Source organism: Artibeus jamaicensis, unplaced genomic scaffold (genome assembly GCF_021234435.1).
Source record: "Artibeus jamaicensis isolate MK-2021 breed Jamaican fruit bat unplaced genomic scaffold, CSHL_Jam_final contig_1028, whole genome shotgun sequence".
NCBI classification, from domain to species: Eukaryota; Metazoa; Chordata; class Mammalia; order Chiroptera; family Phyllostomidae; genus Artibeus; species Artibeus jamaicensis.
Window position 1 is genome coordinate 5,181,200 of NW_026521201.1, and position 21,654 is coordinate 5,202,853.

Here is a 21,654-nt window from a genome sequence, read left to right on the forward strand (position 1 = left end):
CAAGCCCTGCAGGCACTTGGGAATCAAAACACCACAGGGCTCCAGTCCTGGTTAACCATCTGCTAACCAACTATGTGACCTTTGGGAAGGTCATTGGTCCCCTCAGATTTTCAGTTTTTTCATGTGCATCCAACAGCCACTAGGGTATAAATTGGTGGAATAAGTAAAATCACATAAATGAGGTCCCTGCAAAGTGTCTGGCACATTGTAGACCCTCTGTAAATAAAGCTATGAACCATTGCCCCTAGAATAAAAGTAAAAAATAAATGTATTACATATTCATAAAAAGGAATGAAGTACTGATTCATGCTACAATGTAAATGAACCTTGAAAACATTGTACTGCAACGAAGAAGCCAGAAAAGGCCACCTATTGTATGAATCTATTTATATGAACTCCATGTATTTGAGCAGGCAAATCCATAGAGACAAAAGGTAAACTGATAGTTGCCAGGCGCTGGGAAAGGAGAAGATGAGAATTGACTGCTTAATGGGTTTGGAGTTTGGGAATGATGAAACTAGGTAGAAGGAGTGGTTATACAACAACACAAGTGAGTGAAATGCAACTGAATTGTTTTCCTTAAGTGGTCAATTTGATGTATATTTCATCTCAGTTAAAAATAATTTTATGCCCCAGCTGGTATGCTCAGAGGATTGAGTGCCAGCCTATGAACCAAAGGGTTGCAGGTTTGATTTCCAGTCAGGGCACGTGCCTGGGTTGTGGGCCAGGTCCCCAGTAAGGAGAGCTTGAGAGGCAATTACACAATGATGTTTTTCTCCCTCCCTTCTCCTCTCTCTAAAAATAAATAAAATCTTTTTTTTTAATTTTAAAGAATTTAATAGTGTGTGTATACAGAGTTTCCAAACTTCCTTATGGTCCCAAATCTATGACTCTATTCAACAGTCCTTTTCTTTGCCACCTTTCTCCGTGGTATGTGTATGGGGTAGATACAGAGGAGTCAGGGGGGAAGGAGAATTTCCTGAGTACTCTGGGGAGGTGCAGGGAAGTACTCTGGGAATAGACCCATTCTCCCAAACTTTGGATTGGGAGTGATGGTAGAAAGAATGAGGTCCCTTTACCTAGGATCCTACTATGTCAGAGCTGGTAGGCAATTAGAAAACAACTTCTCACTGGCTAGAGGCCAAATCAAGGCCCATTGGAGAAGTGACTAGCTCCAGGCCACAACCACAGGCAGTCCCTGGCCCCCTGGTCGTAGGATAGGAAGCATAGGGCTGTGCTCCAGGAGGACTACAGGGCCTGTGTTCCCATCCTGCTTCTCAGGCTACTTGGCCAGGGTTTTGTCATTTCCACAGTGACAGGCCTGTGGATATTTAGAGGATTAATATGAAGACTCAGGAGGTGGAAGGAAGGAGGCTATCAGAATTCTTCAGAGAAAGCTGTCCACTCTCTGACCTACAGCTAGTGGAGAGCACAGAGGTAAGCTGCACTTGTATAGACTCAGGCCTTGGCACAGCCCAACCACTCAGCAGCTGCCAGCCTCACATCAGCAGGACTTCCAGGCCCCACCCCCCCAATCACTTTTTCACTCTCCTCTCCAGACAGCAGCCTCCTTCCTGCTGGCAGGTGGACTCCAACATTTCAGGGACCCACTCGTCTAGCAGCCAACCAGATATGTGAAAGCAAGGATCCTGAAATCCCTGACCACCAGTGGGCCACGCAGATCATGGGGGACAAGAATAACATCCATCCATACGTTGTCCTGGGCCTGAGAATTTTTGTAAGGCAATCCCCAGCTCAGCCAACCAGCAACTGTGAGCACTACCCTCTGCCCCCCCCCCACATACCCTAATGAATACGGAGTTCTTGAAAGCCTTTGGTAGGGTGGAGTTGGGGAACCCTATAACTTGAGTCTGCCTTAAAGACCTGTTCACTCATTGCAACTTTTCAGAGTATATCTAAGAGGGTGGTGGGGATGGACCTCTGCAGAACATGCTGTGTTCTGCTGAATGCCACCAGCTTCACAGACCCTAATTAATCCCAGCACGGAGGCTTTCAAAGCCACTTCTGGGTCAACGCCTCCCCTTCTGCAACCTCACCTTCCCTATGCCCAGGAATAGTCTCATGAGCTGGGTTGCTGAGGTCAGTTCAGGTTCCCAAGCTGCTGGAGGCCTGAGGAATGGTTGGGGGTCAGCAACCGTTAGAACTTGTGGGGGCTAGGAACCCCTGGGAGAGATGCAGGGCCAGCCACTTGGCCAATCATGATCTTTGGTCTTCAGCTGTCTGTCTCCCATCTGAATGCCATGCCTCAAAAATCCCCATCACTGCTCCCTGAGATGACAAATCAGAGCCAAGATCCTCTCTTCAGCCTTCCCCAGCCTCACTTCCACCCTCCCCAGGACACTCTGGCCTCTTGTTTCTACTCATCACTGGCTTGCTTGCTTAAGCCCTTTGTCTTCATGCTTCTCTTCCACCTTTGAGCTCTTTCCTAGTTGTACTGTCCAATGAGCCACATACATTTACTCTTTTCATCACCCCATGGAAGTAATTGCTACTCCCTATTGCTGTATTTAGTGGTTCTGTGTTTCAAAAGAGTTGGGCAACTTTGCCAGATTCTCTGAGGGCAACTGCCAGATGAAGATTAGGGTACAGGGCCCAGGGGCTGGCAAATAATCCCCATGGGTGGGAGGGAAGGGGGATGAGTAGGAAGGGTGATTGCCTTTCATTGAATGCCTGTGGCATCAGCTGGATTCTGTGACTTCAAAAATCGGATGAAGAACACAACAGGCTGTTCCAGTGTCTCATCATCTCAGTAGCTACAGAGACAACAGCCTGTTTCCTCCTGCTCTCCTGGAGTCCTGCTGAACAATTCATCAACAAATTTTGGGTAAGAAGAGAGAGAAGACACACACACACGCACACACACACACACACACACACACACACACCCTACCCTGATAAGGCCGAGGATCTGGTGGGAAGATGGACAAATAAACAATTAAAATAGGGTGAGAAATAATGTACTAGACACCCAATTCGGTTGTCCTATGAGAGCAAAGGGGAGAGGCCTGTGTGTGTGCATGTCCGTGCAAGCACAAGTATGCATATGTATGGTTCCCAAATAACAGCCAGTGTCTATTCGCACTTACTGTGTCTTATATAACATGGTGAGAGCTTTTCACATGTCACTCCATTTTGATCCTCACAACACAGTGAGGTGGGTGCCACTATAATCTCCATTTTGGAGATGGGTAAACTGAGGCATGAGAGGCATTTTGCTTCTGCTTCTTATTTACATTTCACAGCAGTTCTACAATCCCATGTTATTTCAGTTTTATAGATGAGCACATGGATTCCAAAAGATTAAGCACTTCACCCAAAGTCACCCAGTTAGTAAATGACTGAGTTGGAATACTTGACCAAGCTTGTCTGAGTTCATTTCAATATCTTCTGTTTGGTCTGCTTTCATCAGTAAATACAAATACTTGGCCTTGTTTTGCCATCTGTAAACTTGGAGAAAAACATCTTAGTGTCAAATATAAAAATTTTCCTTAGCCTGAAATCTTCAGAAAATCTACCTTTGGGCGTAGAGGTAAGGTGATAAATTTTCAAAATTGGCACAGACCTTCTGAACAGGAGAATTCTGGAAAACAGCTTCATTCCTATCAGCAGATCTGACAGGGCCCAGAGGAGAAAGAGAAACAGAACTGGGGCCAGGTTGAAATAGAACTGGCTGCCCTTCACCTCCATGGGCTCAAGGGAGCTGTTAGTGTGGCTCTGAATAACCCATTCCATGAAGAATATGCTGGGAATTTCCTTATGTGGCAGGGTATTTGACTGAATGATTTCACTGTGCCAAATGAACTCTCCTTCCCATCCTACAACCAGAGATAAGAATTGGCACTGTTTAGCCTTGAGGATGAACATTAAAAAGAAAAGGTATAAAGACATTTAAAGGCATAAAAGGTTATCATGAAGAATGTGGGAACCAATTTTCTTCTGTCTCTACTGTGGTTTGGACAAAAAGGAGAGATTTTGAATACAGTTATAGAGATTTAGATTAGCTGTGAAGAACTTCCCAATACAATGGAGAGATGCTAGAGTAGATTATATCATGTTTTTAAAATATATTTTATTGATTATGCTATTACAGTTGTCCCAATTTTTCCCCCTTAGCCACCCAGCACCCCCTATTCCCTCCAGCAATCTGCTCCCCTTAGTTCACGTCCATGGGTCATTCATATAAGTTCTTTGGTTTCCCCATTTCCTATACTGTACTTAACATCTCCCTGTCTATTCTGTACCTACCAGTTTGTACTTCATAATTCCTGTACCTTTTCCCTCATTCTCCCCCTTTTGCCTCCCAACTGATAACCCTCCAAATGATCTCCACATCTATGATTTTGTTGCTGTTCTACTTGTTTGCTTTGTTTGTTTTTTAGCTTTGATTATTGTTAATAGTGAATTTATTGCCATTTTAATGTCCATGGTTTTGTTCTTGTTTTTCTTAAATAAGTCCCTTTAATATTTCCTATAATAATGACTTGGTGATGATGAACTCCTTTAGTTTTTTCTTGTCTGGGACACTCTTTATCTGCCCTTTGATTCTAAATGATATCTTTGCTGGGTAGAGCAATCTTGGCTGTTTAGTCCCTGGTTTCATGACTTTGAATATTTCTTGCCAGTCCTTTCTAGCCTGCAAAGTTTCTTTTGAGAACTCAGCTGACAGTTTACAGCCATACAACCCTGAATGTACCCACTCTCATCTGATCTCAGAAGCTAAGCGGGGTCAGGCCTGGTTAGTACTTGAATTGGAGAAATCAGCTGATGATGTTATGGAAACTCCTTTGTAGGTAAGTCTCTGCTTTTCTCTGCTTTTAAGATTCTCTTTATCTTTAACCTTTGACATTTTAATTATGCTATGTCTTGGTGTGGGCCTCTTTGGGTACAACTTGTTTGGGATTCTCTGTGTTTGGGATTCTCTGTGCTTCCTGAACTTGTATGTCTACTTCCTTCACCAAATTAGGAAAGTTTTCTTTTATTATTTTTTCAAATAAGTTTTCAATTTCTTGTTCTTCCTCTTCTCTTTCTGGTACCCCTATGATTCAAATGTTAGTATGTTTGAAGATGTCCCCGAGGCTCCTTAGCCTATCCTCACTTTTTTTTTTTGGATTCTTTTTTCTTCTTGCTGTTCTTTTTTTTTTTTTTAATTTACTTATCTTTAGAGGGGAAGGGAAGGAGACAGGGAGAGAAATATCAATGTATGGTTGCCTCTCGTGTGTTCCCTGCTGGGAACTGGCCTGCAACCCAGGCATGTGCCCTGACTGGGAATCGAACCACAGTCCTCTAGTATGCAGGCCCGCACTCAATCCACTGAGCTACACTAGCCAGGGCTCTTCTTGCTGTTCTGATTGAATGTTTGTTTCTTCCTTATGTTCCAAATCATTGATTTGATTCTTGGCTTGATCCCCTCTGCCATGTCCTCTTCCAACCATGTTGTCTGACAAGGTCTGGACATGGAGGATTTGAGTTCAAGGAATTCGTCTCCCTGGAAGAGAATGTGGCATCCAAAATGGGTTAACAATTGATTGTTTTATTTTAATTATTATACTCTTGCTACTGCATATAGGCATTGTACTGTACTTACTTATTCCTGTGAAAATCACCCAAGAGGAAGGGACAGTTCAGGGGAAAACATTAGTATTCCCCACGAAACTGCCTGAAAGGATGGAAAAATCCCCACAGATTCCCCTCTCCCTTTTATACAGGGGTGTACGCCAGCCAGGGTAATTTAATTGTTAACCATAAGGGAAAACATGTCGAGTTGTATAAATTACCCTGGTTTGAGCAACTTAAAGTGATCAGGACAGCCATGGTGTACCAGAAATAAGAAAAACAAGTTCGATCTCTTAAATCAACAGATAAGGCCAGTTAATAAAGAACCAGGTTATTGTTGCAAACACAAGTTGTGCTGCCAACAGTTGAGGCAATGGAAGAACAGATTAGAAAGACTTTCCCACGACTGTTCCTTACCCACAGATACAAAGGGTCTTCCAAGAAATAAGTAAAAACTATATAGACCCCGACCCACAGTCCAGGGATATGGTCAGGACGGTTGAGATGCATCTGCAAGGCAGAGGCAACTGTGGCTGGATTTCCTGTCTAGTTCTCTGTACATGTTTGTTTGGGTGATCAAAAGGTGGTGGGATTGTTAGACACTTGTATTTCAGGTTCATTGATTCGCATAATTCCAATGAAGTGGTACAAAATAATTTCTTGACCAGAGAACAAAGTCCCTGTATGTCTAAAAGTTGTTGGAGTAACAGCCCCTCCTTTACTTTGAATAGAAATATATATCAATTAGACAGGCAAAGAAATAAGAAAAGCTGGTTAGCTATTACAAACTAAGTATGTAGAAACAGTTACTAGGGAGTCAGAGTTTGTAGTACACAGAGAAACATTTTAGATAGAAAAGGCTAGATAGCTAAGTTAGACATCACAAAGGCCTTATAATAAATTTCCTATTACCTCTACTCAATCTAGCATATCCTTTTGCCCATGACAAATTCTGAGAACTTTAATATACAATAAGACATTCAAATTCTGTACATACAGCTACTTCTAATTGCCTGATTTATGGTTCTCCTGGTCAAAATAATCTTTGTTTAATATAACTGAATCTATGGGAACTTTTGTACTTTTCCTGGTTACCTTTGTATTGATTTTTTTCTGCTTAACTGATCATGCTATGCACCTGCAAATGTTAATCACTACCTAAAATGAAAATATAAAAACCTGCTTGTGCTTGCAATAAACAGAACAGAGCTTCACTGTTTTTTGAGGCATGTTGTCATCTGTTACCCATTGCCGACGCCTTACCCACCTTTCAGAAACCCCTGGACCCTGCTGTGGCTGGACTGTGGCACCCCTCCACTGTTGGTTCCCTGTAATTTTTTCTTTATTTCACTTAGTGTAAACTTCATTTCTGCCTGGGTCTTTTTTATGCTGTTGAAGTACCCAATGAGTTCCTTGATCATCCTAATAACCAGTGTTTTGAACTCTGCATCTGGTAGATTGCCTATCTCCATTTTGTTTAGTTCTTTTTCTAGAGTTTTGTTCTGTTCTTTGATTTGGGCTCTATTTCTTTGCCTCTTAATTTTGGCAACCTCCCTGTGTTTGTTCCTGTGTATTAGGTAGAGCTGCTTTGACTCCCTGTCTTAGTAGTGTGGCCTATTGTAGAAAAGCTCCCTGTTAAGTGAATGGGGGAAACTTGATGTAATTGACAGGGTAGGGCAACCCATGGGGCGCTTCTGTGGCTCTGTATGGGGGAGGGCTCAAAAAGGGGACAATGCTGCTGCCTGGCCTCTGTAGTTTTGTCCAGGAGGAAGTTGTCTCGTGGTACTCACCCTGATGCTAGACACTTCACTTTCTCCCTGTATGCCACTGGTGCCCTTCTAGCCACTGCCCTGGTTGCTAAAGCCCAGAGGATGTGAGTCTGAGTAAGTCCTAAGTCCACTGCAGTCCCTTTAAAAAAAGACTCAGGAGAATCCTTCAGTTTCTTTGGCCACCCCAATCCCCACTGGTCTTTACAGACAGCAGTTATGGGGACTTATCTTCCTGGTGCTAGAACCCTGGGGTGGGTGGTCTGGTGTGGTGCTGGGAATCCCTCATTCCCAAGGTATCCCTCCTGATTTTTATCCATCACACATGGGTGTGGGACTGCCTATTCCACTTCTCCACACCTCTCTGCACTTCTCCACGTGTCTCACATCTCCATGCCTCCTACCTGTCTAATGAATGTGGCTTCCTTAATTCCTTGATTGTTGGGCTTCCATACAGCTTGATTTTCTGGTGATTCTGAGTGATATTTGTTTTGTGGTCTAGTTGTAATTTTTGCTGTGGTTGTGCAAGGAGGTGAGTCATGTTTACCTATGCATCCATCTTGACCAGAATTCAGATTATATCAGGTTTAAGGAAATGAGCTGTGAATATATTTAGAACAGTGCTGGCCAACAGAAATATTGTGGAGCCATATATATAACTTTAATTTTTTAGTGGCCATCTTAAAAAAGTAAGAAGAAACAGGTTAAATTTCATTTTATTATATATTTTATTTAACCCAATAGATCCAAAATATTGGCAACAAAATAATGTAACCAATGTAAAAGTAACTAATGAGATATTTCACATTTTTTCAGATTGTTTTCAAAATCCAGTGTACTTTACACTTATAACAGATCTCAACACAGACTAGCCACATGTCAAGTACTTAGTAACTATATGTGGCTTGTGGCCATTGTATTGATCAGCACAAGTCTAGAATTGCTAATGACAGACAACCAATGGCAAATACAAGGTATTGTCTGGTCTTATCTAAATACAGAAAGTTCTCTAGAATGACTGAGGGCTTATGTGGGTAAAGGCCAAGAAAACCTTACCTTTTTGGAGGCTTTCTCAGCCTTCCTCATTGCTAGAAATATGAAGGCACATCGCCCACCAGCAATTTTTGGAACCTACTTGGCAGTGCTCTATGCTCTTCTTCAGGTCTGTCAGAATCAGTGTTTGGGGAAGGTTAACCCAGGTGGGAGGAGCACTGGGCCCAGAAGATCAAGGAAACAGTTTCATCCTGGGAGAGACAGGTAGCTCTGTTCTCTTCTTACCCCGCCTTTCTGTCTTACTCGTGTGAATAACTGCTCACAGGAGGAGCCAGCTCAGACAGAGAGGATGGACAGGATGAAATCTGGCTTGGGGTGCAGTGTGCAACATAAGTCCTGTCCTGGCCTATCCTGCACTGTTTCAAGTTCTCTGTCTACAATACCCCTTCTCCATGTACCTGCATGACTCTCCCTCACCTTGTTCTTATCCCTGCACAGTGTCATCTGCTCTAAAAGAGCCACCCCCAAGCCCCATCCCATCACGCTCTCCTCTCACCCAGCTTTACTTTTCTTCAGCTCTTACCACTACCTGTCATTATGATTTTAGTTGTTCACTATCTGCTTTTCTCATGAGAATGTGAGCTCCAGGAGGGTAGGGACTTCATCTGGTTTACTACTACATGCCAAGGGTCTACCTCGGTGTCTGACACATAGTAGGTGCTCAATACATATTTTTTGACAATTCATTTTGAAAAGAAAACTTGTTATAATTCAAAGGAGAACCAGTGTAGTGAGGGAGTCATATAGCACATTCCCATTTTTTTCTCATAGTATTTCTGAATTTGGGTCCATTCACTTCTATGTAAACCACAAGATGAAATAAATAAGAGCAATCATAGATAGCTTCCAATCATCTTGGAAAGGAAAAACCTCTGCTTCTTTACAATTTAGAATGGTCTAATTCTCCTTCACAGTATTCTTGTAATTCTGTCTCATCATTAGAGTTCAATGGATAAAAAATGAGAGGAAGGATCCAAGATGAATTACTGGTAAAGGTACAGACAACCCAGCTGAGGTTACAGACTTGCTATAGTACATTCCCTGGTACTCTCCACCATCCTACCAAAAAAAAATGTCTTTAGCCCTTGATAAAAAAAAGAGCTCAGAATATTGTATTGCAAGAACATTCCTGTTCACCCTGCAACTTTGGGTAAAGAACAAATTTGCAAAGGAAGAAACCAAGGGACACAAAAAGTTAAAAGAGCATCTCCCTACTTCTGAGTCCCACCCCAAGATGGTGAGATAGATAATGAGTGAGGTAGTCCTAGTTTGCAGAACATGCAAAATTCAGGGTAACTTAGCTACATTCCAGAAAATGGCATTTCCTGAGCAAACATGTTTCCTAGGGCCAGGCAACAAAGGCTTTATCAGACCCACTGCAGAAGAGAAACTGATGTCCCCAACCTCACCCCATCCAAAGGCACATTTAATCTTCCCTGGAATGCAGTCTGCAGACTGAAGTGCACCTGAGTACACAGACATCTCATCCATGTTACCAGGCTGGCCCAAGGCAACCCTGCTAAGCACCTGGAGTCATCTCACTCTTGTTCATTGAGAGTGTTACTCCTCCAAAATTGAATTAATAAAGGACTCTTGAAGATTTTGAAGAATTTTCAAACCTAAGAAATGAATTGCTGAGAACAAAGTTGGAGGAGATACCTTTCAGTGTTGGGGTCTGCACAGCATCACAGTATGCAGGTTACTCACTGACCTGTCAATGCACACCATTAATCCCTTGGAAACCACCACCAGAAACCAGCTCAACATGTCAGTGGATCCTCTTCCACTTCTGTTCCAGGCAAATGTGTGGCATTGATGGATATCAAAGGCATGAGAGAGAACTGAAATATTCCACTAAAACTGAGTTTAATTGAAGCCAGGATCTGGTGGGCCGGAGCTTGATAAATGGAATCATACCATACTTTGGTCTTCATTCCATGCTTATCATTTCTGTCAGTATTCTCCTTTTGGCATAATGGAAACTGAGCAAGACCTGGTTTGGTACCTAGCTCTGCCCTATAATAACCGAGTCTTGGGCAAGTTTTCTAAATCTTAGTGTATAAGTTTCCTGGGGCTGCCATAACAAAACACCAGAAACAGGCTGGCTTCCAGAAGAGAAATGTATTGTCTCACAACTGTAGAGGTTAGAAGTCCAAGATCAACGTGTTGGCCAGGTTGGTTCCTCCTGAGAGCTATGAGGAAGGATCTGTTTCATGTACGTGTCTTAGCTTCTGGTGGTTTGCTGGCAATCCTTGGCATTCCTTAGCTTGGAGATGAATTACCCATTCTCAGACTTTTTACACAGAGGTATTCTTCCTCTGTGTCTCTGTGTTCAAATTTCCCCTTTTAATAAAGACATAGTCGTATTGGATTAGGACCCACCTTACTGATCTCATTTTAACTTGATTACCTCTTGTAACAACCCTATCTCCAAACAAGATCACCTTCTGAGGTACTGGAGGTTAGGACTTTAACATTTGAACTGGGTGGGACACAAATCAAAGCATAACACATAGCTAGTTCCCTCATCTGTAAATGGGGATCATGATACAACTCTCTCTCATACTGTTGTAGTGGTTGTGAAAGTGCCTCAAAAAGGCTTGGTCCATAGAAGACCAGTGGGCATCTGGTTTGTCTGAATGTGCATGTGCCGTGGTGCTGCCTGCACCAGACTATGTGCCTAAGGAGCAGGGCTTTGGTGGGGTACTCATCCTGTGAGTGCCCAATATATGTGAGCAGGTGCTTGACCAAAGCATTTTGATGATGGTGAAGACAAAAGGCTGGAAGAGAAAAATCTGAAGACAGATGAGCCAGGGTTATAAAAAGTCCAATGTAAGTGCTGGCGAGGAAGTGAAGCCCCAGAATCCCCTTTGCTACTGACTGGAATGTACACTGGTATAAATACTTTGGAAGGCAATTTGGAATTATGCATAAATAGGGAAACAATTCCACTCCTTAGGTATATACTCTAGAGAAATGCTTATACATGTCCCCAGGAGAGATGTGCAAATGTTCACAGCAGCACTGGTTGCAAGAAAAAGAATGAAAACCTAAATTTCCTAAATATGCTGTCTTCGTATAGAGGGATACTGTATAGCAGTTAAAGTGAATGAACTAGAGCTATGCATACATACATCATGGATGAATCTCACTAATAAAATATTGAACAAAAAAGGACAAGTTGCAGAAGAATAAACACAGTAGGTTAGGCAACACTAAATGCTCTGTCGCTCAGGACACACACAGATGTATGTGCAAGAAGAGAATAAAGACAGGTGTGGGAATGACAGTTGTCAAATTCAGGAAAGACAGGTGGGGAGAAGGGAAGGTGTAAGCAGAAATTCAGCTATATTTGTAGCAGTTTATTATTTTTTAGGAGGCTCCCAAGTAAAGGTTATTGGTTCTTCTTTGTAACTTTATGCATGTTTGAATTACAGCAGTTTTTTTAGAGCCATGACTGGAGGAGCCTTACATAAGACAGAGGAGAGACTGGGCCTGCTTGTGGGGAGACTCAGAGCTGCTCTTGCCACCCCTGGAACTGAGACCCCACAGTAAATAAAATAAAGATGACACAGGCCACACTGAAAGGCTAAGACTAGAAAGGTCTCTTATTGAGGGGGAGGAAAGGAGGGAAGGACATTTTCATGCTGCCCCCTCCTCCCCACCCCCTTCCCCCCCCCTCCGGCACCGTCTGGTTCCGAGCCTAGTGATTGGCCGGTACTCTAACCCCTGGGCTGCAAGAACCCTGTGTGGAGGGAGGGGTGGTGGCTGCCAAGCCTGCATATCCCACTCACACCAGGCACATCCACACAGGCTGCCACCCCCACGCGACACACACCGCCTTTCAAACAACCTGGCATGGGCATCCTGACAGTCCACAGCACTTTTACAGCCCCTCACACACGCACACACACGCACACTCCGCCTTCCACCACCTACCCTGGCCAGGCCCCCAGAACCGGAAACGCTGCAGAGCCCGCCAGTTGCAGGCCCTGCTGCCCTCTCTTTAGTGCTGGTTTTTTTCCAGCGGAGCCTCACTCCCTCTGCTGAGCTCTGTGAGAATTGGTGTCTGACGCGTTGCTCCTGAACTTTATTTATTTATTTATTTATTTATTTATTTATTTATTTATTTATTTATTTATTTCCTCCTCCTCCCTCTGAGACCCTCGAGCCAGGAGAGCTGCGGCTGGGGACAGAAACAGGAACCACAGGGACACAGGAGGCAGAGAGGACAGAGGGGAGGAAGCCTCAGAAGCTCCCACCCGGCTCATCAAGCTCAAAAAGCCTGGCAGGGGCCATGAGCACCAGGCAGGAGGCCAGGAGAGAAGGGGGAGACTCCAGCAGGAGGGGACAAGAGGCAGAGTTTCGGGACCGAGCCCACCTGAGCCAGCAGCGCAGGCTCAAACAGGCCACCCAGTTCCTGCACAAGGACTCCGCTGACCTGCTGCCCCTGGACAGCCTCAAGAGGCTGGGCACCTCCAAGGACTTGGTGAGGCAACCCTCTCCCCATCCCACCCTGGAGAACTCCTCTGGCCCTTTCTCTCCATCTCCCCGCCCCCTACCCTGAGGGTGAGGGTAAGGACCCTTAAGCACAGACCCTGAGCCTTCAGATTCCCCTCCCTCACTGAGAGTGGGAGACAGGCAGTCCCCCCAACCCAAGGGGCTCCCTTTGGCCATTCTCAGCTCTTCACTGGGATATTTCCCGGACTTGGTGGCTAAGAGACCCCATTCTCATTGCTCAGCTTCCCCTCTCAAATCCAGGGTTTATGTTGGAGTGAGCTCCGCTGTTTAGGAGTAGAGGTTTTTAGGCACACAGGAGCCTCTGGAGCGGTCATTTACAGCTGAGAGGGCCGCAGGATTGGCCAGTCTAGGGCTGTGATTGCCTTACTCTCCCTAAACCGTACTCCCTCATACCCCGGGCTGGCCACTCATTTGCCTTTTCCCCTCTGAATGAAGCATTGAAGTCTTCCATCCTTGCCAAGGCATCAGGATTCCCTACAGCTCCTGTGAGGCCACCCAGCTTCCTTGGGTGTCCCTTTCCTCCCCCCAAACCTCCCTCTAGGCTCCTTTCCTTCCATTCCCTACAGCAATTTTGGCCTCCAGAAGGAGTGGGGTGGAGCAGTGACAGTGAAGGGGTGAGTGGGTCAGGGGACAACTGCATGTATATGTTTCCCTGGGCTTTGAAAGCCATGTTGCTTGGATTCAGGTCCTGCTCTGACACTAACTGAGGCAAGTTACTTTATGTCTCTGACTCAATTTCTTTGTTTATTAAATGAGGATAAAAGTAATAGTATCTACCTCATAGGGTTGTTGCAAGAGTTGCATGAGCTAATACCCATAAAGAACATAGAATAGTGCCTGACTGAGAGAAAGCACTATCCAAATGCTGTTATTCATTCAGCTACTATTTCATTTAGCCTGAGAAAGGAAGCTCTGTAGGGTCCAGAGAACATAAAATCATATCTAGCTTCTTGTTTATAGAAGAAAGATTTTTGTACTAAGGTTTGGGAGCATTCTGTTCACTCACCCATCTCCTCATTAGAGGAGCTGAGAGGAGAGTGGAAACTCCTGCAACCTGATGGGTACAAAGCCATTTCTGGGGGCCTCGGGCCACTCCAGCAGCCCCTGCCACCTGGAAACCTAGAGGTAATCACCGGCCCTCACTACCCACTGTGCCCTAGCCCTTTCACCTTCCTCCTAATTGAATGTGTCCCCTCCTGGAACGCTGCCCAGAGGCTAGGAATCTCCCAGCCTTATCCCAGCAGCCCCCCAAAGGGAAAAGCGATCAGACTGAGATTTCAATTTAGAGAAACTCCAGGGGCTGTTCCTCCTTGCAAGCATAGTAAGCACAGCTGAGAAACGAGGGAACAGGGAAAGCAGGTTCTCTGGCTCCCAGTGGCTAGAATCTTATAGCCCCTATTCTTTGGGGACCATCCAATATGATTTCTGGAGAAGGGTCATTCCCATGGGAAAGGTGGGAGGAGAGCTGAAAACTGCAGGGCCGCTCTTTCTGGCCAGTCCCAGAGCTCGCTGCCCTTTTCCCAGAGTTGGGTCTCCTGCTGGCAGCCTTGCTCATGGGAGCAGCCTCAAGGGCCTCATTAGGCCGTGGGTGGAAAAACAATCTCAGGCTCCCACAGAGAGAGGGCAGGTGGAGAACCATGCATGGAGGCTGGCAGGATACATTATTCTTCAGCAAGCATTTGTCGAGTAACTACTGTACACCGAACTAAGCCTTGGAATATAAAAATGTATAAGATACAGACATGATCTCAAGGGCTCTCTAAGTTAACGGGGGAGATCCACAAATGACATCTGTGAGAAACGTGACTAAGGGAGCTACCCTAGCCTTGTGTGTGGAGGGAAGAGCACAAAGTCAGAGAGGGCTTCCTGGAGGAGATAAACCTGCACTAATTACCAGATGCACATGGAATCCCAGCACCCTCTCTGGAATAGTTAGTTCCTAAACAAAGATTGTTGAGCTAACTATCCAGTCTCAGGAATAGGGGAGAGGAGAAGCAGGGATGGAAAAACAGCCTGGTGCAAGCAGTAAAAGCAGGGTGGCTGGGGCAGGTGAGCCAAACAGTGTGTGATGGGAAAGGGGAGAAGAGGAAGATTTGGGCAGTTACCAGGTTATCTGAGCTGTGGATTGCCTTAAAAAGTTTGAGCTCTACCATGTAAGCAATGGGGAGAAGGGTGCTTTCATGGATTTTAAACCTGGGAGTAACATGGTTAGCTTTGTTTTATTTGGGTGCTTCTCAAACTCTAATGTGCACAGGAATCATCTGGGGATCTTGTTAAAATGAAGCTTCTGATTCAGTAGCTTTTCTGAATTTCTAACAAGCTTCCAAGTGATGTGAAAGCTGCTGGTGTGAGGACCACACTTTGAATAACAAGGGTTTTAGATAACCATTGACTTGGAGCAGGTGTACCTGAGAGGTGACAGTACTGGAGGCAGGTTCTTATGAACATAAGGAGGCACCCCAGTGATCCAGGAGAGCTGAGGTGAGTCTGAAATAAAGGCAGTAATAGAAAGTAGGGATGTACTATGAACACAGGAGGCAAAACTGGTAGAATTTAGGAAGTGATTGGAAGGGTGTGGGGGTTACGGGTGAAGGAGAGTCAAAGGATGACTTCCAGCATTCTAGTTTTAAGGATTTTAACTTTATCCTTTTTTGTTGTTGCTTTCACTTCTTTTCATTGCACCATTAACCCTAGGACCTGCAACCCATTGAAGAATGAGCTCAAAGGGGGAAACATGTCCCCCCAAAAAATAGCTTGTTGTAGATCTGAAAGAGAATTTCTCCCAAGCATAATATTAGTTCCTGAAATGTCCTATGAGCTGATATTAATCAGTCTAAACTAGATGGACTGTTCTCTTTCCATTTCTTCATCACTGAGCAATCCACTGGGGGCTTAGAAAAATGGCAAAGTTTGATACTGGGGTTCACTCTGCTTTGATGCTCTGGCTGCTGGGAGCCTCCGGTAATGGGCTTCTGCCCATTTCTTACTCCTTTGAGACTCAGGATGGGGCGGGGTTGGAGACAGCACCCTGGGATATCTGAGGTGGGGGAACCGAGCAGCCTGGATATTTGGCTTTAGACCTATCTACCTTCATTGTTCTGTGATGGAGCCAGCAGCCACACAGTGTGATCCAAAGACGCCTGGTAGAGAGAAACCAGAGCTGGAGTCAGGGGGAGTCTCCCCTGGAGCAGGCCCTGATTCATGGCCAGGAGAACAGGAGGAAGACTAGCACACCAGAGATTCCAGCTCTTCTAGTCAATTGCAAGGTGAGAACCTCCCAGGCCACTGGCTTTCATGAACTATCCTGCCTGCGACTGGCTCACTCCACCCACTCCTTTCTGCCCTGGGTGGTGAGGGAAGGTGGAAGGAGAAAAGGAACCTCTCCCCTAAGCCTGGAAAAAAAATGGGATCCCCTATCTCCTTTATTCTCTGCCTCCGACCATCTCCCCTCTGCAATTTCAGAGCACCACCATGATTCCCCTTTCCTTTATCAAAGTACGGTCTCTGCGTGTGATGTGTGATGCCCTACAGAGTGCTCTGCATAACGAACCACGCATGTGTGCGTGGATAGAAAATGCAATCATCCTGCAAAAGCTTATGTGAGGGCCTCGTTATCTCTGGAGCCGTTTGACCACCAACCAGCATCGAACTTTCCTAATAAATTAATAAATGTGCACTGCTCTTATGCCATGGTGTTTGCTCAGCATTTCCTCTGCCTGCTTTGCAATCATTTTATATCCACATTCTACAGTCTTTTAAGCTCAAAGGTTACCTCCTCCTTGGAACCTTTTGATTTCCCCAGTAGGAAATAGCCTTTCCTCCTTCTCACTGTTTTGGGCACTTTACTGGCAACCCTTTCTACCATACGGTAGTTCTGTTTCACTTCCCCTAGATTCCAAAAGAATAGTATTCATTGCTGTGCCTTCCAGCAACATCTGTGTATAGTATATGCCCACTAAATGATTGGAATGAGAAAACTACATGTTTGTGATACCCAAGCATAACCCGAAATGTCTGTATAAATCCAAAAGAAAACGAACGTGTCTCCCTTTGCTTCCCATGGTTGATGCCTCTCTTTCCCACATTTGAATTTCCTAATAAGGTGCCCCAGTCTCCACACTGCTCCTCTACTCCCAACTAGATTCTCTAACTGCATGGCCCTCAGCCTACCAAGAATTCCTCTAAACAAACAGATTTCCATTCCTTATCAAATTGTTTCCAAACAGATGGACTCACCACAAAGTGCAGCTCATTTAATTTTTTTTTTGGATCCCCTTATTTGAGCCAATTTTGCCTCAATTGTATGAGTCCCACAAAAGCCTCTTAAAGATTCAGTTCATTCCCTTTACTGGTTTCTGCAAGGGAACCACCCAAGGCTAGGAAGTTGAAGGTCCCAGTCTATTCTCCTGGGACTAAATCCCCACAACCCTCTTTCTCAGTGCCAGGACCAGGTGCTTAGGGTGGCCGTGGACACAGGCACCTACTACAACCAGATCTCCACTGGATGCCTCACCCGCCTGGGGTAAGAGTATGGCCCAAAATAGTAAATGGGGGATGGGGCTTTTTTTTAGGAGTGATGATATTCTTTTTTTTCCAACCTTTTATCTTATTTTTTTTTATTTTATTGATTATGCCATTACAGTTGTTCTATTCCCCCCTTCATTCCCCTCCACCCTGCACCCCCCGCCCCCACCATTCCCCCCCTTTAGTTTATGACCATGTGTCTCAAGTTCTTTAGATTCTATATTTCCCATACTATTCTCACCCTCCCCCCTATTTTCTACCTACCATCTATGCTACTTATTTTCTGTACCTTCTCCCCACTTCTCCTTCTCCCACTCCCCTGTTGCTAACCCTCCATGTGATCTTCATTTTTATGGTTCACTCCTGATCTACCTGTCCTCTTAGTTTGCTTTTGTTTTAGGTGTGGTTGTTAATAACTGTGAATTTGCTGTCCTTTCACTGTTCATATTTTTATCTTCTTTTTCTTAGATAAGTCCCTTTAACGTTTCATATAATAAGGGCTTGGTGATGATGAACTTCTTGAATTTGATCTTATCTGAGAAGCACTTTATCTGTCCTTCCATTCTAAATGAAAGCTTTGCTGGATAGAGCAATCTTGGTTGTAGGTCTTTGGATTTCCTGACTTGGAATACCTCTTTGCAGCCCCTTCTTGCCTGTAAGGTCTCTTTTGAGAAAGGCACTGACAGTCTGATGGGAAGTCCTTTGTAGGTGACTGTCCCCTTGTCTCTTGCTGCTTCTAGGATTCTCTCCTTCATTTTAATCTTGGCTAATGTAATTATGATGTGCCTTGGTGTGTTTTTTCTTGGGTCCAACTTCTTTGGGACTGTCTGAGCTTCCTGGATTTCCTGGAAGTCTATTTCCTTTGCCAGATTGAGGGAGTTCTCCTTTATTATTTGTTCAAATAAGTTTTCCACTTGTGGTCATTCCTCTTCCCCTTCTGGTACCCCTATAATTCAAGTTGGAGTGTTTAAAGATGTCCTAGAGGTTCCTAAGTCTCTCCTCATTTTTTTGAATTCTTGTTTCTTCATATTTTCCTGTTTGGTCATTTTTCCCTTCCTTCTGGTTCACTCCCTTGATTTGAGTCCCCGTTTCCTTTTCATCACTATTTGTTTCCTGTGCAATTCCCTTCATTTCAATTAGTTTAGCCTTCATATGTTCCTCTAATTTGTGACCAAAATCAGCCAGTTCTGTGAGCATCCTGATCATCAGTGTTTTGAACTGTGCATCTGAAAGTTTTGCTATTTCTCGGTCGCTTAGAGTTATGGGCTCTGGGGCTTTGAGATCTTCTTGAGCCATTTTTGGTCTGTTCGCACCCGTCAAGTATGAGGAGCCGAGTCTTAGGTGTTCACCAGAGTAGGGCTGCTCAGGTCCCTGGGTTGTGACGGGGTCAGGCTGAAGAATTCATTGTTATCAAACTTCTGAAAAGTTCAATTTTCTGTGTTCTACCTGTGTTTTCTGTTGCTAATATTTTGTTGTCTCTAAACTTGGTTGTGTGAGAAAGCACAGCAACTCCACCTATGCCTCCATCTTGGTGGAAGTGGGAGTGATAATATTCTGAAATTAGGTAGTAGTGAGTATACTCTGAACATACTAAAATCCACTTGATTGTACATTTTAAAAGAGTGACTCATGGTATATGAACTGTATCTAATAAAGATGTTATTTACCAAAGTGTTGATGGGGCTCTGGCAGAGAAAACAAGGATTTAGACCCTGTGTGGAGCCAGGGATTTTATGAGAACCCAAATTGTGGTGGGGAGGGAGGGACATTAGCTGACAAAAGGGATGGGCGTAGGATTGTAGTGGCCATAACCTTGCTTACCAACCATACAGGTTAGGGAAGAAGGTCCTAAAAGCCTCAGGGGGGGACCTGGCCCCTGAACCCCCAACCCAAGTGGAACAGCTGGAGCTACAGCTAGGTCAGCAGACTGTGGCATGCTCAGCCCAGGTAGTGGGTAAGTCCTCCCTTCATCAACAGCCCCACTTTTCATCTCTCCTTTCTCTCCTGGGTGAGGCAAAGGCAGCCTTCAGCCCTGCCAGCACCAGACAAGTTGTCCCCTGACTATCCCCAATATCTGTGCCAAAATTCTCAGACCTGGGATGGGGGGAAAGGCAAAGAAGAGGTATGTCCTGACAGGAGGGCAGCAGTGTCCTCCAGGTATTCTCCAGAACCTTCTGTTTTCAAATGGCTCCTGCAGATGTTGAGAGTCCTGAATTATCTCTTGGACTGCAGACTCTGCTTTCTCTCAAGGTAAGGAGGATGCTAGCACTTTGGGGCCTGACAAAGGGCTGGGAAAGAAAGGAGAGAGGTGTGGGTCAGGTTTTGATGATAAAGATGCAACTGCACCTTTGCTTCTTTAGAGGCTCCTGATCTGCCTGCCCACAAGTGAAAAATGTGGAGAACGGGATCCCTCACTGACAGGGGCCCAGGAGAATGGACACAGGGGGAAGCAAGGAGCAGGGGAAAGCTGTGGGAAGTGGGAGGAGAAACAAAAAGAGGGGGCTGGGAGGGAGGTTACCTGCTGGTGCAAGCTCACATTTCCTGTCCACACCCCACAGTGCTGTATCGACCTGGAGCACGGAGTGCTGCGGCTGCAAGCCCCCTTCCCAGAACTGCCCTTCCTGCCTTTGTACCAAGAGCCTCGCCAGTGACTGCTGTCCCAGTCAGTCCCCAAAAGGAAGCACTGTAACTTAAGGGAACAACCATGTGAGGAATGAGGACATTACTACAGCCAGGTAGCTGGGGACTACTTTGTGCCTTTGTCACCACCCTGACCCTGCTGTTCCATTGCCCTGAGTTGGCCACATTCCTCCCTGCTTTTTGGCAACTTCCCTATCCCCCAGGAGTTTTCCCGGAGCCGGCCCAGGAGCTCAGGGCTCTGCTTTCCCTGTTTTCTCTCATTGCCCTTCCAAGAAGAGCAAAGCCAAATCAGGACTGCAGAAAATGACACAAGCAAAATGGGGTTCCAGGTGGGACCCCTGGCATGGTAGAAGCCGGCCAAGTCAAGGATTGTAGCCTACTGTTGTCCTCCACCTGTGCCCCAGCTCCCGCCAAACCTTCTCCACTGCCTTCACTCCCACATCTCTCACTCCACCTCTGGGCTATCTTTCACAACTAGACACTGCACCTCACCAACCGGTTCCCTGGTCTGGCTGGTGCCTACCTTTCTGATTCTGCACACATGTGCTCACAGTTCAGTGGGGTAAGAAACACTGAACACAGTAATTCAATACAGTAGGAGTGTGGTTTGGTAGAGGAATGCCAGCTCACAGGACTAGGAGCTCTGTTAGTTACCTTTTCTGAGCTTGCAAATGTCTGAAGTCAGTTACTGCTTGATTACCCAGTGCGAGCCCTTGGATATACCTCTAATATCTGCCCCAGATATTCATCCACTGGGCCCCTGAACTTTGGGGTATGTGTACAAGAGCCCTATAAAGAGCTGGCCCCAAAGGTAGTTGGGATAGTAGACTTGTCAGTACTCAGACTTTACCTAACCCATATTCCTTATTTCTAGAACTATCCACCCCATTAGATCTTCCTTCTGCCCCTCATCTCTGGCTTCCATAGGTGGAGCTTGTCTTGTTTTGGAATCAATGGCTTTCTATCCCCTACAGGTCTAAGCCATAGCAAAGAGACAAGGAGGCTCTTCTGACATTACTGTGAAGAGAGGAACTCAAACTGTAAGAAGCCAGACCCAAGTGTCTTCCTGGCTGGTTTGAGCCTCTTGAATCATGGATGTGGGCTTGAGGAAGAAAGTGGTGTAACTAACCTGAACTAGGGAACTAGGACCTCAGGCTGGAAACAAAATCTTGAGCATGGGATAGGTTAGAGAAGAACCAGGATGTAAGAAGCTGCTCTGTGACACCTGGCCTTACCTTTCTCCGTCAAGTCTCCTGCCCTCACAAGGAAAGGAGAGGAACTCACTGTCACATGTGTCATAGATAGTGCCCTGGTCCTTCGCTGCCTTGCTCCATGACCTCTGCCTTCTTGATCTCACCCTGTTCCTTTCCCTTCTGCCTCCTGCTGCTTCTGTAGGTGCAGACCATAGACCCCCAGGCCCTATGGTAGACTCTCAGCTCAGCTGCTCACCCACTTGAATAAACATGTTTCTCCACGGTAATGTGCTTCTTTGGTCTTCCCTCATGCCCACGAGAGGCTGATAACTCTACCCTATTCCCTTCACAAAGCAAATGTGGATGTGGACCCTTCCCCAGGT

At 45.3% G+C, this 21,654-nt stretch overlaps 1 protein-coding gene across 1 annotated transcript; it reads left to right on the forward strand.

Annotated features, from left to right (window-relative positions):
- Window positions 1-12,492: 12,492 nt before the first annotated feature.
- NRIP2 (nuclear receptor interacting protein 2) lies at window positions 12,493-21,636 on the forward strand. The gene is made up of 6 exons (XM_037133910.2): window positions 12,493-12,882; window positions 16,028-16,180; window positions 17,354-17,436; window positions 19,271-19,392; window positions 19,636-19,688; window positions 19,997-21,636. Exons 1-6 carry the CDS (start codon window positions 12,691-12,693, stop codon window positions 20,087-20,089), a joined length of 696 nt encoding a protein of 231 aa, XP_036989805.2. The 5' UTR covers window positions 12,493-12,690; the 3' UTR covers window positions 20,090-21,636.
- Window positions 21,637-21,654: the final 18 nt, after the last annotated feature.

Excerpts from the sequence above, each read along its gene's own strand:
- NRIP2 (XM_037133910.2), top strand. The coding sequence starts at position 12,691 with ATGAGCACCAGGCAGGAGGCCAGGAGAGAAGGGGGAGACTCCAGCAGG. Across the intron at positions 16,181-17,353 it reads CTCTTCTAGTCAATTGCAAG|TGCCAGGACCAGGTGCTTAG; the intron begins GTGAGAACCTCC and ends CCTCTTTCTCAG. Across the intron at positions 19,689-19,996 it reads AGACTCTGCTTTCTCTCAAG|TGCTGTATCGACCTGGAGCA; the intron begins GTAAGGAGGATG and ends CACACCCCACAG.